Source organism: Phyllostomus hastatus, unplaced genomic scaffold (genome assembly GCF_019186645.2).
Source record: "Phyllostomus hastatus isolate PE091 unplaced genomic scaffold, TTU_PhHast_1.1 phas_scaffold_21, whole genome shotgun sequence".
In the NCBI taxonomy this organism is placed as follows: domain Eukaryota; kingdom Metazoa; phylum Chordata; class Mammalia; order Chiroptera; family Phyllostomidae; genus Phyllostomus; species Phyllostomus hastatus.
Genome location: NW_025334017.1, coordinates 43,148,269 through 43,165,813, shown reverse-complemented (window position 1 = coordinate 43,165,813; position 17,545 = coordinate 43,148,269). Strand labels below are relative to the sequence as shown.

General features: G+C 53.2%; 1 protein-coding gene across 5 annotated transcripts in view; it reads left to right on the top strand.

Annotated features, from left to right (window-relative positions):
- Positions 1-17,545, top strand: part of ASAP1 (ArfGAP with SH3 domain, ankyrin repeat and PH domain 1) — a 271,886-nt gene that overhangs the window by 14,941 nt on the left and 239,400 nt on the right. The window contains exon 2 of one of the 5 annotated variants that reach the window (XM_045861008.1): positions 12,107-12,189. The exons of the other annotated variants lie outside the window; for them this stretch is intronic. Coding sequence (XP_045716964.1) covers positions 12,134-12,189 — 56 coding nt within the window. The 5' untranslated portion in view covers positions 12,107-12,133. The remainder of the gene's footprint in view (positions 1-12,106; positions 12,190-17,545) is intronic. 5 annotated transcript variants of the gene reach the window in all.

The following is a 17,545-nucleotide window of genomic DNA, read 5'->3' as shown; positions in this document are numbered from 1 at the left end:
TTATTATTATAGCTGACCTATGGCGTATGAAGTGGTATGGAGTGGCCTGCCGTTGTGGTTTTGATTTGCATTTTCCTCATGACTAATGCCCTTCAGCATCCTTTCCTGTGCTTGTGGGCCTTCTCATCTTTGCCAAGGTGTGGGCAGGTGCCGCGGATCTCCAGGAGTGGTGCAGTGGCCGGCGCAGATGACCTGGGTGGGGAGGGAAGAGGCACTGGAGTCCGGAGACAGCGAGGGCCCAGCCAGAGCTGAGAATGGGGGTGACCACGGCAGCTGGGTCACTGTGACCTGCAGAGAGGGAGCGTGGTGAGGGGGGTGGCAGGGGGCTGCGCGTCCTCGCTGGCCCCTGCACCGTTAGCCTCTAAGGGCCCCTCGTAGTCACGGAGAAGGGGAAAATGGGGGCGAGGGGAGTGTGGCGCGGTGGGATCTGTTTCCTGTAGTCCGTGCGTCTGTCCTTGGTCTGTCGCCTTCCCTTTGCGGGTAGTTGACACTGGCTGGCTGCCATCGTCTTGAGTTTCCCACATTCATGGCGACATCCAAGGAGGACGAGAGAAAAGACCATTTCCAGGACCACTTGGGGAGGATGGACAGAGGGCTTTGCTGGAAACCTCCAGCTTCAAGTCTCATCGACGCCCCTGGGCCCACAGGCCCCTCTGAACTAGTTTACCGGCAAATTCCTGGGAAGGTTTTGAGTCAGTTGGGCCCACACCCGGGAACGGCAGGAACTTGCACTTCTTGGGAGAAGGGGAACCCCAAGTGCAGTGGAGAAAGAGGAAGGATGGTGGGGGAACCTCACAGGGGCCTTCTCTGGGGCTTCCTTGGAGCATCTGTTGGACAAGAGCCCACACTCCTTCCACCGCACACCGAGCCCTGGTTGCGGCAGGGCCGAGGCTGGGGGGAGTCCCACGGGCAGCAGGCCTTCCGCCGCCTCCTCGAGGGTCTCCAGCCCCTGTGACCGCCCCTCTGGCTCAGGGCCACAGTGACCACTGCAGAGAGGGAGGCCCGACCCTCGGAGCCGGAGGCCTGAGTTCAGCCAGGAGTTCAGGAAACAGGATCTGTTTGTGGATGTTCCACAGAAGGCAGAATTGAAACAAACCCACCTATTGTGTGATGCCATTTGTATGAAATCTCCAGAACAGGTAAATTTATAGAGACAGAAAGTTCACTGTTTCATTATTGTTGTTATTACTTACTTATTTATGTATCTAGCCAGGACTGGGTAGAGGTTGGGGAGTAACTGCTGATGGGTATGAGGTTTCTCACGAGGGTGATGGAAATATTCTAAAATCAATTGTGGCGATTGTCGCCCAACTCTGAACTATACTAAAGCCATCGAATTGTATACTTTAAATTGGTGAATGGGATGGTATGTGAATTATATGTCGACAAGGTTGTCATAGAAAAAAGTTACATAAAAGCTTGGTCTGCTTCCGTTAGCTTTTATTTAAAGTGGAAGTTAATTGCTACTGTATTCCCAGTAATGAAGATGATCTGTAGCTTACACCATGTTTCCTTTCCCCTTCCTCTCCTCCCTCCCTCCCTCCCTCCCTTCCTTCCTTCCTTCCTTCTTTCCTTGCTTCCCTCACCCTTCCCCCACTCTCAGTTTCCTGTGGGAGCTGTGGCCCTTGTTTCTGCCATGGGGGTCCCCTTTGAGATTGTACATGTTTGTAACAAGGCAGAAGGGGGCCCGTGTCAGCTCGGCCTCCTATGTGACCAGAGCAGCAGGTACCTGATTGTGATGCAGCCTGCTCTGTCACCCCGTCTCCCGGGCAACACAACTGTCAGAACTCAGGCGCTGTGGCACCTGAGGCTGAGCCAACGGAATTTTCCTCAGTTGGTTTTTGTCTTCAGAGCAGGTAACACTGGCTGCACCTCGGAGACAATAACTGCGAAACAGAAGCGACTTTGATCCTCCTCAGGAGGAACGAGTCTTGGTTTTGGAGAAATTGTACTTTCAGAAGAAGTCTTAGAGACATTGGCTGATCCCAGTAAGTTGACAGGCAGGAAGATTCCTGGGAAGCAGAGACGGGTTTCCGGAAAGAAGTTGGAGGGTTGGGATTGTCTCAACAGTGGTGTCCCTGTCATGGGCTCCCTAGAGTCGGGTGAAAGGTTGTTTCTTCTGGGGCTTTCTGTTCAGCTGGAGGTGCGGGGGGGCGGGGGGGCGGGCGCAGGTGCATGGAGGTCACGTGACTTATTCCCCCGTAGTTTAAAAGGAGCCTTAGTTTCTCATTTGAACACTCGTACAGAAGTCTGTCTGATGTTTCCCGTTTTTGTTCTCCATCTCATTCCGATCATGTATTCATTCAACAGATACTAATTCTGTACCTGTAGAGCCTGTGGCATCATCGTGTCAGGTGAGTTCATGAGGGCGTTGAGTCTTAGACACAAACTGCCTCTGCCTTCAGCAATGAGGTGACACCGATGAGTCAGATACCTGCTCTTCCTTTTTCTCGGCCAGACTGCCCTCTCCCTCTTGCCAAGCCCTCTTCTTCCAGGAAGCTTTCCTTGATTGAACCTGCCCTTTTGTAACCATTCGGCAAATGCTGCTCTGGGCCTGCTGTACGTGCCATGTACTCTGCCCCAGTGCCATGGCCTTGGGGGTCAAGGTCAGAGAAATTCTGACCCGTGTGACAACTAGATAAACCGCCAAGACATTATGCTGTGCATGCTAAAGCCAGTCACAAAACAGACAAAGTACTATATGATTCCACATACTCGTACATGAGATACCTAGGGTAGTCCAATTCATACAAACAGAAAGTAGAATGGTGGTTGCTAGGGGCTGGGAGAGGGCGTTGCTAGGGGCGGAATTGCTGTTAAATGGATGTTGAGTTTTAGTTTTATATAATGAAAAAGCTCCGGAGATGGATCGTACAATAATCTGAATGTACTTTACTGAACTGTACACTTATTAGAATGGTAAATTCTATGCCATGTGGGTTTTTTTTTACCATAATTAAATTTAAAAATACATATATGTGTAACCAGTCCTTTCAAGCAGATATACTCGAAGTACTGAGAATCCTCTGGTGAATAAGCCAGACCAGGGCCTCCCCGCACCGACCGCCCCCTGTAGGCAGAACCCACGACGTGCCAGGAACTGGACGACAGTCCCACGCGGCTGCCGCTCCCTGTCCCGCTTGTGGAGACGAGGAAGTGGAAACCGAGATGTGAAACCGCTTGGCCGGGTCCCCGGGGTGAAACCACCTCCGGGGTGGGAGGGCTGGGGACCTGGAGCCGGAGGCCGGCCTGGCCTGGCGGGGCCGGCGGGAGGGGGTGCACAGACAGGGTCCATGGCTCAGCGTGCGGGTGCAGGGTGCCGGGAGCACCGCTTAGCGGGCCAGACATCGTGATGACAGAAGCGTCGGCGCTGTGCCCTGGGCATGGCGGGCGGGGGAGGGGGCAGCACACGTTTGCCCAGGGAGAGCTCTTTGTTAGGTTGTGACTTTGAACGTGCGGCTCTGTGCACTCCGAAGTCCCTCTTCCTGTCTTTTCTGTCTGGGGTTTCCCCATTCACCCCTCAAAGCCTGGAGGAAGCCCCTCTGTGATCGAGCCTCTGTATTGTGTCTGTGCTTTGTCCAAAGTCCATTTTTACGGGTTCCAGCAGCTACTGACTCACCTAGTTCTGCCTTACACTGTGGGGGAGATGCTGGACTTGGATGGGCACCTAACAGCATCTGCTCAATTGTTACAAGAATGAATGAATGAATCTAGATCGTAGAGTCGAATATTCATTTCGTAGTTGCAGGATATAATGGGCATTCATTAGACCCTGCTACCTGTAGACGTGATGCGTGCGGAATTCCCTTCCTTTTCTTATCCGAAGTGCAAATATTGAATTCCAAGCCTGGGGTTTCGGAGCCACAGACGGACAGAGGCAACGGGGTGAAGCCTCAGGCGGGGCCCGGGGTGCTTTGGTGGGTTCTTTGGGTGGGCCGAAGGGGGCTGTTTAGGGTCCTCCCTTCGCAGGGGCACAGCCTCTGAGGGCCGCGCTGGGCTCTCACCCGATGGGATTTGAGCATTTCTGAGATACACTGTCTTTCCTTGGCCTCTTTTTTCTCTCCAGTTTTAAAAAGGTTTTAATAGTTTGATTCTGAGATGCCTATGGTCGCAGCATGCATCTTTGACACCATCACGGCGTTGGAGGTGAGATCGGGAGCTCTGCCACGTTAAGTTTCATTGCTAGGAAGACACGTTTTTTTTTTTTTCAGCAGCGGTAAAATGTGAAGATATGCCTGTCACCGAGTGGAAGGAGTCATGCGGCTGCACACACGGCTGGGCGGCTGGGCGGGCGCGGCTGACTGGACCTACTCCAGGGGGGTGGGAGGGAGCTGGGGTGGTGAGGCTGGCCTCGCTGGCTTGTCACGGGTCTTTCTTTAGTCCCGGCGCCAGGGGAGAGATCCACACAGCAGAGACCTGTCTCCCGAGGCGGCTGCTGCTCTGTTAGGCCGATGGGATTCGGAGGATAGAGGCGGCTCCTGGAATCCGACAAGTCTAGGTTCCACGCACTGGCTGGGGAAACTCGGGCAAGATGCTCATCCTGTGCAGCCTCAGTTTCCAGTTCTGTGGAATGGGACACTAGCAATACCTGTCTCCTAGGGCTGAGAGGAGGATGTCAGACGTTATTGCCTATGTAGTGTCTGATAACGGATAGAAGACACGCACTATGCGCCAGCTCTCGTGTCTTTCTCAGTTACTGTCTGCTCAGCCAGAGCTGTGTTCTCCTTTAAGGCTGGGTTCATAGTGACGGTGGTGCTTCTCACTGCTTGGGGCTCGGGGCAGAGTTGCTGCAATAGAAGGGGCCCCCGTGCTGCTGCTGGAAGGTGACTCCCAGGCGTCAGTTACAGCCTCCCTGGCTGTCTGTCCCTGGGGAAGTGGCCGGAGGGCCAACGACACGATGACCAGCTACAAGAACCACATCCAGGGTGCTCGCCTCGCTGAGTCAGGACCTGCTGACGTCCGTTCTAGTTGTGGGTCATCACGGTGGCGGCAGTTGGCCACCACACCCTGCTCTGGGCCGACATCTCTCACATCCCTGGCTGGGGGCCCTACTTGGGAATCGTAGTTTGTGGGCAGTTCTAGCCTGCCCCGGGGTGGCCAAGAGCAAGCTCTCAGGTGGAAAGTTTCCGGTGTGACTTCCGTAGCGTGTGCTTGGCCTTGAACGGACTTGTGAACATCAAGACAATGTGTGGGGGTGGGCATCCTTCCTAGGCTGCTCCAGTGCCTTTTTCCAGAGGAAGACACAGGCCCAGAGAGGTGAACTTCATTGCCCAAGACCACACAGCAGTTACATGGGAGAGCCAGTGTGGGGAGGTACGTCTCCCCGCCGCCCCCCGGCGCCGGGCTGCCCTCTCCCACGCAGGGAGCCCGGGAGAGCAGCCGCACAGATGGCTCTGTGCTCTGCGAGCTCACTGGGAGGAAACACGCCGTAGTTGGTTTGAGAGGCCCTCGGTCGTACTGTTAGAACAGCTGGTAGCGCCGCAAACCCTGGGCAGGTCTGGGGAGATTTCACACGCCACACTTGCAGTCTTCCGGGGAGCCCCGGAGGGATCGTGTGGTTCTGTGGATACGGCACAGACCGAGCTGAGCCTGCGCCTGCCGGCTTGGGGAGGGGGTCGTGTGGGAGCCCCGCGGGCCTCCCCGGGCCTGGCTGTCCGGTTCCTTGGCTGTTCTCTCCTTGGGTCACTGACGCTGTTTTTCCAGCGTTCATTTAGTTTAAGGAGATTAACTAGTAGTCATAAAATTCTCAGGTGCAACCTTTTAAAATGCTGAGGATTTACTAATTATCTCTGGTCTGTAGGTCCCTGTGGCACCCAGTACATTGCTTTTTTCTAATCACCTGCGAGGTTATTTGATTAAGGTCTGATTCTCTTAAACACGGGCTCTAAGCAGAGCCCATCTGGTTTGCTAACCATCATTCTATTCTTGATATTCAGCTTAGTAAGTATTTTTTTTCCATCAACGAATGGATGAACGAATGCATTTCCCTAACAGAGCATCCCCACTATGGGATGTTCTGGCCAGTGGGCAGCAGCATGCGGAAGGCACTTACTGGGTGTTTATGAGGCAGGTCCTAGGACACTGTGTTCATCCTGTCTGTTGTTCCTGAACCTGTCCTCCTGCCCACGCTGGCCTGTCAGCAGAACCTGCTTGACTTCCCCTCCTCACCGCCTGGCCCAGTGTGCGTCCAGTCGGGGAACAGGATGTGTTAAGTCACATGGTCACAGTCATTGCGATTCATCATCCAACAAAGCAGTGGCCCCACTGTTTGTTTGTTTCTTTTTTTTTTAAGACTTTATTTATTTTTATTTTTAGAGAGAGGGGAAGGGAGGGAGAAAGAGAGGAAGAGATACATCAGTGTGTGGTTGCCTCTCGTGTGCTCCAAGCTGGGCACCTGGCCCACAACCCAGACATGTGCCCTGACTGGGAATCAGACTAGTGACTCTTTGGTTCATAGGCCGGCTCTCAATCCACTGAGCCACACCAGCCGGTCTGGTGCTTCTAATCATGGGTCCTTCACAGTGACCCCTTTTGGAGAGGAGAGACCCAGACCATCTTTGATTGTTGTTTTAACCAGTGAGAGAGGCAAGGGAATGGGGCCGCAGGTCCAGAGATGTCGGGGTTGTTAGGCAGAGCACCTCAGCCTTCCTTGGCTTGGCTGGGGTCTTGTCTGCTTCCTTCTACTCCAGACCCTGGTTGGGTCATCCTGGGCAGACAGAGGCAGGAGGAGCTGCCCATCCTGAACCCCTGCTGGTAGGCAGGGGGTGGGTGGGGTCAGAGGAAATTATAGGAGTCCAGAGTTACCCGGGCAAAGGCCACAGGTGCATAACTTGGGTTTCCTCGGGGCAGGTAGAGAGGCAGGACTTACTGCTTGTTAGTGGCTATGGAAACTGAGAGCCCTAGTAATTGGTATGAAATCTTGATAACCAACTCAGACATCTCTGGGTTCACCATTCAATAATCGGCGCAGGAAAGGAGATTTGACGTCCCTATTCGAAGCAGTCAGAAAGTAATACAGAACAAGTTATATTCGATCATAATCCACACTGCCTTGCTTAGCGTAGTGAGCAAAGCCTTGAACCTCAATGTCAAGCCATTCCCAGTCTGAATCCTGAATGTGCCATCGCCAACTAGCCACGTGACTTGGGAAATGTTACATCGCTTCGGGGAGGGAGCCTCAGTTTCCTTATCTGTAAGATGCAGACAATCACAGCTGCTCACAGGGTTACGGTGAGGACTGAACGAGGTAATGAACATGTCTAGGGGGGGTCTAGTACATAGGAATTGCTCAGTAAGGGGTCACTATTGTTATTGTTGTTATTACTATTAGTAAGAGCTCAGAAATGGATAGCGTGCTGGGCTGGGGATGTAGGAGGAAGCTTTTTATTTCCCCTGGAAGAAGGGGGAGGGGGGCTAGACAAGTCGGGCTTTGGATAGATGAGAGGAATGTCGACATAAATACGTGTTGGACTACCTTCTTTCGGCCCCCGATTTTCTGAGTAGCGCTTCCGCAGGACGGGGAAGAACCACACCAGTGAACAGGGAGATCACTGTTTGCAGTGATGTTGTAGGAAGTAAGGACTTGTCCAGGCCGTAGCCAGCTGCAGATGACTCAAGAGTTCCTAACATCCTCTGGAAAAGGGATGCGCGAACCCCAACATCCGCAAGTGCTGTCGAATAAGGACTCAACACCTCTTTGGGGATGTGGCAGGAACGAAGGGTTTGTGCCCCGGATGATTTACGTCTCTCATTTCTGCCCGGCACGCAGGAACCGCTGCCCCGACTGACATACCGTAAGTCACAGAATAGCATTTCAGCGGAAAAGCAGGCCTGTGGGTGGATGAGAAATGCAGGGCTTGCCGATAATGAATTCTGGCTCACTCCAGCAGGCAGACGCTTTAAATCTCTCATCGCTGGGCTGGTGGCGGCAGGAAGTGAGAGGTTGTGGAGAAGAGAGCAGGGGTTGGTATCAACGCGCCCACTGGTGTATTTATTGAGCACTCACTCACAGACTCTGGGCGCCCCCTGCCCATCCCTCGAGCCCACCCCGGAAAGCACGGAAGGGCTTTCGGAATCTCTGTCCGAGCCCTCGCCCTGGCCTTGCCCGGGCACTGGTGCCTAAATGCCCCAGCTTCCTCCCCCCCCCCCGGAGGGCACAACTAACTCTGAGGTGTGTGGTCCACTCTCAGAGGGCCCCAGGGGGGATTGTGCCTGAGGCTCCTAAGCGTTAACCTGCAAGGCCTTGGACAAATTCCTTCACCTCTGAGTGCCAGCTTCCTGTGGGAGGGTCGTGCGGATTAAATGAAGCAGTCATGTCACCACCAACACGAGGACCATTCATACAGCCAATCCCGGGAAACAGGTGTGTTGGCTCAGTGCTTTCGCTCCATGGCGTTACTGATTCTCACAGGGGCTGCATGAGGGGAGTGCTTTAATTACTACCCCCGTTCCAAAGATGAGGGTGTTTCCTTGAGATTGCGAACGGTCTTTTGCTCTCGGCACTTCTTCAGGCATCTAGAAGAATCCCCGGTGATGGATGGCACAAAACAAATATTTGCTTCATGAAAGATTGAATCCATGAAAGCAAAATGGAATTTTTTTTTCCCCTAGATACTAGGAGTTCTCCGGTTCTAAGAAAATTATGTTACTTGAAATGCATCACTTATTTTACCCTTCCAGAGTCCCCAGAAAGGAAACAGCCTTAAAATCCTAACAGTATTTGTCTCTGGGTGTTGGGATAATGAGAACTTTCAGTTGCGTGCCTTACTGTTTTTCGTGATGGACCTGGATTACGTTCATAGCGGGAGAGAAATGATCTCTGTCTGAAAAAGCACTGACGCAGACGTAGAAGCTGACCCAACTGGAGCGGGCTCACAGGTGAAGGAGCGGGATGCGGCCAACTCCGCGGTCACACAGCTCTCACGGCCCCCTCACACACCACCCCTCCGGAGGTTCACTCCAGTCGAGTGACCAGAGACGCAGGCCAGGCTAAGATCAGCAGCCTCGTTTCACAAACCGAGGGACCTGAGCACCCAGGAGGCTCCCCGACGGGGACGAGGCTTTGCTCGGGTGCAGCCGGGGTCGGGACTCCGGGCATCTGACTTTCAGCCCGCTGGCCTCTGCACCCCGTCCTGGGAGCCTCTCGGGAAGACGCATCAGAGGGAGTGGAACTCGGGCCGGGGTGGACCAGGGACTCGTGAGACAGCCGTTTCTGAGTGTCTGCAAGATCCTTTTAGAGAGGGAAAGCCTGGCTGGGATGTTGTGTGTTAGACAACCCGGGTGGGAGTCGCCCTTCTGCCCCACACCCACACTGTCCTGGACACATCACAGCGTGCCTGTGAGCCTTGATGCTCGTTGGTGGAGCTGGCCCGAAGCCCGCCTTGCGGGAACGGTGGGGGGCGTCACCCCTGCACTGTCCGTGCGCAAGGCTTCCCGTTTTCCCCAGCCTGTGCTGATTGGTACTCACTGGTGTCCATCAGTCAGTGTTCCCACGTGTGTTAGTCCGTGTCCACCAAGTAACGAAAACCTCAGAACTGCAGTGGCTTGCTTCAATGTGTATTGATCGTCGTGCTCATGGGTCTCTGGGTCCGTTGTGGTCTGGCTGGTCTAAGTGAGTCTTGGCCGGCTCAGGCTGGACTTTAGGGTGCGTGCCAGTGTGTCACTGTGTCGCTCATCAGTCTGGGGCCCAGGGGGAAAGGCAGCAGCTGACAGGACCTAGGGAGACTTACTCCTGTCATGGCCCATCATAGGAGTGCAATGGGGAGGGACTTGGGACCTGCACATTGTCACCTCCGTCCCCGGTCCATTGGCTAAACAAGTTAGTGGTCGAGTCCAGAATCCAGGGGCACAGGGAACTAACCACCATCCCCCGTCGAGGGAAGTGCCACAAAGTCCATGGACAAGGGCAGGGCTGTGTCCCCAAATTCAAGTTGGGCGTGGAGAGTGAGGAGCGGTGACCCAGCCTTTCTAGACGCGGCCTCAGCTCGTGCAGCCGGGTGAGGCGAGGAAAGGCCAGGCGAAGACGTTGAGCAGTGGGCTGGGAGAGCACTGGCGATTCACGCCAGCAACAAGGCTGCACTTCCCATGGACGGGTGCCGGGTAAAGCTGCGGCCGGGAGGCCAGTGTCACAGGAAGATGGTGGTGCGAGATGCGGAGGGAGACACACGTTTCTGCTCCTGCCAGCACCACGCACACGGTCTCAATCACTCCAGCTTTGTGGTAGGTTTGGAGACGGGGGGATGTGAGTCCTCCAGCCACGCCCTTCCTTTTCCAGGTCGCCTGGCCATCCCGCGTCCGTGACATGTCCATGAGAACTTGGGGATGAGACTGTCGCTTCCCCATCTAATTCAAATGTGTGATTGAAAGTTCAGACAGACTCAGTCAGTCGCCCTCAGCGTTTAAGTTGGAAGGAAGCGGTTCGACCATTTATCTGACAAGTATTGATTGCTACTGCAGAGGGGACTGTACGGTTGAAGGAAGAGTGAAGGAAGCACGAGAGTTCACTAAGCAAAGAGGGTGAGCGAGAGAGTGTCCCCGGCCCAGGGAACAGCATGGGCAAAGGACCTGGGGCAGAAGGACCGGCGGGTTCCGGGGTCTGAAAGCAGGTCACGTGTGTGCAGCCGTGAGCCCAGGGGAGCAAGAAGAGGCCGGGGAAGTGGGCAAGAGTCAGACCGTTTTCAGTGATCTGGGTTTTTATCCTAAAGCACTAAGACGCCACCGGAAAATGTCGAGCTGGGGGTGGAGAGGCGGGGAGTGACGTGGCCAGGTTTAAAATTTTCGTTCTGCCTGTCTGCCCGTTACAAGGCATGGACCTTATTTGCATCTGGATTTTTCAAAAAACAGTTGTTCATTTTTTTAGCATTTATGAGACTTAGAAATCCGAACATTGAATATTGGGTGAACTAAGGAATTCTCTTTTTAGGTACGACAATAGTATTGCAGTTCTGATTTTATAAAAGACCTTATTTTAGAGATGCATGCTGTACTATTTATGACTAAAACATAATATGTGTGGAATTTGCTTTGAAATAATAGTGTCAGGAGGGGAATGATCAGGGTGCGGGTGGAGTTGGATTAATTTTGAACTGATGGTAGTAGGGGCTGGGTGGTGGGTGTTTGCGGTGCGTGATATTCTTTTCTGGTTTTGGTGTTTACAAAATTCTCCATAATAAAACATAAAAAAAAATAAAAAGATAATTTTAGCTGCCACGTGCAGGACCAGATGTCACAAGAAGAAATGGTGTTGATGTGTGGGACCAGTTAGGAGGCGGTTGGGGTGGCCCAGGTGGGAATGGTGGAGGCTGGGTCCCCAGCTGTGTCTGTGGAGGCTGAGAGAGGGACAAGGGACACAGGACTTGGGGATGGATGGGATGCAGGAGTGATGGAGATGGTGGGTCAAGAGTGTCCCTCGGTTTTTGGCCCCAGGTGGAAGTGCCACTCTGAGCTAGGGGTCACTGGAGAAGGGCCACAGGGGTCCCTTAGTTCTTCTTGTTTCCACTGCCCCAGCTCCCCATCCCCATCTGCTCCACAGACACAGATGCCGTTCCCTCATGTAACACCCAGTATCCCAGACTTCCTGTGCTCCGTGCACTCAGCGGTTAATTAAGCTTTGATATGCAGGAATTAATTAAAATCCTTTCTCAGGTTCAGAGGGGCTGAAATATGTATCTTCATCTCCATCTACCCCTTTCCTGGGGCCGGTCCCCTTTGCGGGGGACACCCCTGCCTTTCCGTGCGCACACAGCTGCAGGTGTCTGTCCGTCCCAGCTGTCGGCACACTCCCCTTCCTCGTTCAGGAGCCTAGGTCTCCGGAAGTTAATGACTTGTGAATCGCTGTCCCGGGTACAGCTAGAAACTGAACACGAGGTGATTCCTGAGCCCTGGCACGATGCAGCGATGGCGATGTCAGCCCCCAGATGGGTTGCTGGCGTGGTGGCTTCCTGGCTGTGTCCCTTCCTCCGTGTGCCTGGACAGCCACCCTGCGCTGGAAGGACATTCCCGATCAGGGCGCTGGCCTCCAAATGAAATCACCTACTGATCTGAGACAGAATCTCCTGCCCAGTCCCACTGGATGACTCTTGTCACTTTCTTCCTGCCCCTCATCCAGGTAATTTTCTGGTGTGACAGCTGAGACATGAGATCTTCGGGCTGCAGGCTCCCCAGTTTTTCGAAAGATTCGCTATGGAATCGGTGAGTGGTCTTACCCATCGTGTCCAGAGAGCCTGGCCTGGGAGCGTGGAGGGATTCTCGTGGGGGCGTTGCAATGTGCAGTTTGACCAAACCTGAGCACACGAGTGTGTGACCCAGCTCCCGTGCGTGTGAGTGGGGAACAGATCGCTAGGGGGGACCTGTAGAGCTTCGGACTTCTCAAAGTGTTTCCTGTCCCCCGACCCGTTCCCTTCACGCGGAAGGAAAGGTGAGGGGCGCCGGACCACAGCGAAGTCAGAGAAACAGCAGTAACACGGTCCTTGCCCACGGTTATGGGCGCCGTCCCGGCTGTGTGGCTTTTCAGAAACACTCCTTCCTCCAGTCTGCCCAGGAATCCCACCAGACATGAATTACTCCATCCACTTCCCAGATAAAGCCCTGGCCCAGCTGGATGTGAGCTCAGTGTTTCCAGCTCTCCTGCCTTTTTCCTCTTCCCAGGGGTGTCCAGCCTTTTGGTGTCTCTGGGCCACATTGGAACAAGAGTCGTCTTGGGCCGCACATTAAATACACAAAAACTAACACAAGCAAAACAACCGCATAGTGTTTTAAGTAAACTGATGATTTTGTGTTGGGCTTCACTCACGGCCGTCCTGGAGTGCATGCGGCCCGCGGGCCGTGGGTTGGACATCCCCGCACGTTGCCTCTTGGCAAAAGTATGATTCGCCCCGTGTTGCAGCTGGGAATGCTAGGGCCTGATACAGGGGCACCTGATAGGAGCCTAAGGAGTTTGACCTCAGTGGGTGGAGGTTTGTGTTAGAGGATGATAAAAAAATTACACGGGCCAGGAAGGGCCAAGAAAACGAGGCAGAGGAGATGCCTGGAGTCCGAGAGAATCTCGGGTCACCAGGGTGCCTGACCCAGGTTGACCTGCTGCGGCCGGCGTTTCCCAGAAGTCAGTTTATCGGAGGAAAGAGGGTGGGGCCTGGAGGGGTGCTCGAATCCTGGCTCTGCCACCAGCTTTTTGTCTGACCTCAGGGAAGTCACTAACCGCTGTGTCTTCTGCTTTCTTGTCTGTGGAGCGGGGGAGAGTGTGATGTTTTATGTTTCAGGTTTTTTGGACAGATCAGGAAAAAATGGTGTGCACTGTAGTGTCTTCTACAAAGCAGGCACACAGGGTATTATCATTACCCCAAATTTCAGGTTGAGAGCAATTTTCAAGGGTAATGAGACAAGCCAAAGTGCCCAGAATGGGTGGCAGAGGGGAGTGGCTGGAGGGAGGCAGGCCATCCTGAGGGGCTGGATGGGACCTAGACACGAGGAGACCGAGGAGACATGAGGTGATGGGGCCGTTACCACTTCCCAGGATGACAAGGACCTTCCCTGCATATTGTCAGAGTTTGACAATTATAGGATTACCCGCAGTCATGTTTTCTGGGGTTTTGTTTTTTACACTGAGAATCCAACACAGAGGTGACATTAGTTTTGCAGGTGTCTTTTTGGGTGATATGGATTATAATTGCAATAACTCGGTGCATAATTTAGGATGAGGTTTTGCTGTGCATGATGTGAAATCTTGAAGAACATTGGCTTAATGAAGATAGAAGTGTATTTCTCTCTTACCTACAAGTTCCAACACAGGTGGGACAGGCTGCCACAGCTGTGTAGGAGAGACCCGGGCTTTGCTCCTGGGCGCGTAGGGAATAATGACCGTAAGGGACATGGGGTGGGCCCTGGAGGGTCTGCGAGTGTTCTGTTTCCTGGGCTGGGTGCTGGCTACACAGGTGTAAACATTTCTTGAATGGGATACTTCTGACATAGACAATTTTATATATAGTAAGTTCCCACTTAACATCGTTTAGGTTCTGTGACTTTGAGCAAAATAAAGTAGAACAAAACCAGTGTTACCACAGGCTCATTGATATAAACAAGAGAGTTCAGTCCCAACAGCATCTCATTAATGTTATAATGAAGTGATGTTAACCGAGGACCTGCTGTATCATATGTGGTTATATTGTATGGAAATATAATACGAATACAGCAAAACCCCAGACTCTTATCTCTGGCATAAAGCCCAAACCAACCCTTCCTTCCTTCCTTCCTTCCTTCCTTCCTTCCTTCCTTCCTTCCTTCCTTCCTTCCTCTCTCTCTCTCTCCCTCTCCCCCTCCCTCCCTCCCTCTCTTTCTCTTTCTTTCTTTCTTTCTCTTTTCTTTCTCTCTTTCTCTCTTTCTCTCTCCCTCCCTCCCTCCCTCCCTTCCTTCCTTTCTTTCTCTCTCTCCCCCCTCCCTCCCTCCCTCTCTTTCTTTCTCCTTTCTTTCTTTCTTTCTTTCTTTCTTTCTTTCTTTCTTTCTTTCTTTCTTTCTTTCTTTCTTTCTCTCTCTCTCTGTTTCTCTCTCTCCCTTCCTCCCTCCCTCCCTCCCTCCCTCCCTCCTTCCTTCCTTCCTTCCTTCCTTCCCTACAAGACAGATCAATCAATTACTTATTACTTCTGTGGCAGGAACGGAGCTAGGTTGCTTGTGATACAAAGATGCAAGCGGCAGACACGGTCCTCTTCTCACAGGACTTCCCGTCCAGAGGAAAAGGGGAGGTGTAGACATGGTCCATGGTACAGGCGGACAGCCGCTGCATCAGGCTCAGTGCGGGACATGCTGGGGCGTGGGAATCCAGCCACGCCAATAACAGAGATTTCTGTCTCCGCCAGTTCCTTTGATAGGACGAAGAGTTTTAGGAGGCAGAAGAGTTGCAACAACACTTGGTAAGATTGTAGATCACATTAAGGCTATATTAGAAATATAAAGTAGCTTCCTCTGTTCACTGGCAACCAGCTCAGAGAAGGGGGCAGCTTTTCCTTTCCTTGTTTATCTCTGTGACAGATGCTGACCGCCCCCTGGCATCTGTGGAGCAGACAGGTGTTAGAGCTTGGAGTTCAGCAGATGAAAGGGGAACCCACAGCAGCGGAGACGAGTTCCATTCATTAAGACGTAGTCCAGAGACCTCTTGCTTTGTGTGGTTATTAAAATAAGTGGGTGAATGAATGAGTGGTTGAGTGAATGAATGACTGAATGAACGAACAAACGACATCACACCTCACAATGATGCATTTGTCACCCCTGGGGAAGCTCACGTCCAGGGGACGAAAGAACATGATGTCTCCTTTATTCACCCCATTTGCCACTAGGACACAGGGAGGGGAGGGACAACAGCCGGAAGCGGAACTGAATTCTGAGCCAGCAGTGCGAATCAGCTGGCTTTATTTTTAGGGGTTCCCCCCATAGGTACAAACGAACTGACCTAAACTCTAGGCTAGACGCCCCTCACCCCCCACCAAGCCCAGGAGAAACCTCCACGAATGCTCCCCTGCCTCCGCCTTTCCAGAGGTCAAGGCAGACGCCCTGTCATCATCACGCCGCCAGCTGTCAGCCCAAATTGAATCTCCCCCAGCACAGCTGATGCCCCTTTTTGGCCGCAGGACAGGGGTCAGGAATAAACGCTGCCCACGGACGGGAAATGCGTCCCTTGAGCTGGGCGCAGAAGCGCTGACCTCTCAGCTCTGAGCTGCATTTCTGACATTGTTGGGAGCGTTGGCCGGAAAGCCTTAGGGTTTCTGGATGTCAAAGGAGAAGACATGCTTTAGAAAAACACTAATGTTCAAGTCCGAGATAATCGAGGCTGCTTAAAATCCAACCGCAAGTGCCAGGACAGTGGCCATTCCTCAGCTGGAAACTCGGAGGAAGGACGTTTCCACCCAGACTGGCAGTGGGAACTGTGATCCTGGTCTTGTTTCCCGCCCTCCCTTTATTTTTTCCTTCCGCCCTTCAGCATTTATCAGGTGGCCCCTGTGGGCCATGCCCTACCCTGAATTGGGGGACAATCGAGGAAGAAGACATTACGGAGCTTTCCCGAGCTTTTCCCCTTTTGTTTTTAAAACTTTATTCTACAAATGGTTTTGAGCACCTAATTCGCTCCAGTCTCCGAGTCGAGAGAAACGCCAGTTCCTCCTTCCGCTGAGTTTACACTTGGTTACGTGTTTTACGTGTTCACTCACCAGGCACTTCTTGGGCACCTGCGGCACGCCAGGGGCAGGGCGAACTGCTGGGATACGAAGCTGAACAAAACACAGCCTCTGACCTGATGGAGCTAAAGGATTAGACCAGGGGCGTCAAGCTCATTCTCACCGGGGGCCACATCAGCCTCCTGGTTGCCTTCAAAGGGCTGAATATATTAGGACTGTATACGTGTAACTCCTCCTTAACAGTTCAGTGAGAGCTCGGCCCTGCCCGCAGGGTAGAAACAAGGTGCCGGGCCAGATAAAACACGGTGCAGGGTTGGGTTCTGCCCTCGGGCCTTCTGTTTGCCACCTGTGGATTAGACAATGTTGTATTTGTCTCCTAGGGCTGCGGTAACAGAGTGCTACCAGCTCACTGGTTTAATAGAAATGTATCGTCTTGTGATCCTGGGGGCTCCAAGTCAGGTACTGTTGTCTTCTCCTTGGCGAGGACACGGTGCTGATCAATGGCCCGAGTGGAATTCAGTTGCAAGGAGCCTGGCCCAGGGGCCTGGAGCTCCCACTTTTACTCTCTGCTTGTTATTACCTCTTCCCCAGGCTCTAAGGAAAGCCTTTTGAAGATAACCCACCCCCGCCCCAGTCTCAAAGCTTTGGGGTTATTGTGCAGTCAGCTCAGCTTTCCAGGAGGCATTTAACTGAGCCGACCACTTCCTCCCTCTAAAATCCCCATTTTCTTTGGCCTTTGTGCAACCCCGCCTGCCTGGGTTTCTTCCTGAGAATCCACCTTCTTTCTCGGCCTCAAAGCAGGGTACCCCTTGCCCCAGCCAACCCCGGTTGTTGTCAAAGACCGCCTGTGTGCTGACTCCTTCCGGATTATGCCTGTCACTCCACCTGTCCTCAGAGTCCCAGACTGGAGTATCCCAAATGCCTAATTCCTGTCTCCATCTGGAAGTCTCGCAGGCACCTCGGACTTAGTAAAGCCAACATGGATTTTTTTTCCCAACATCCCCTTCGTGAGATGCTATGCCTCTGCCCGAATCCCACCAGTGGTCCCAGGGCCCCTGCCTGTGGTACGTGGAATACAGTCTATGTTCCTTCCTATGGCCTGCAAAGGCCGGCGTGACCTAGATCCTACACTCTTGTGGGCCCCCACCCCATCCCCTCAAAGGTTTCCGCCGCTGGCCTTTCTGGTCCCAAGCACTCGGCCTCGGGCTGCTTTTCCGCCTGCAGGGCCTCTCTTCCTGCACCTCCTGTCCCCCAAGCCCCTGCCCTTCCTGTGATTGGCAGCCTTTACCCTGGACTCGCCTCAGACAGATCTTCCCTCCCGCCCCCAGCCGACCAAAGCTCCCCGCGGACAATTGTGATGACTGGTTGTCCACTAATATCACCCTGGA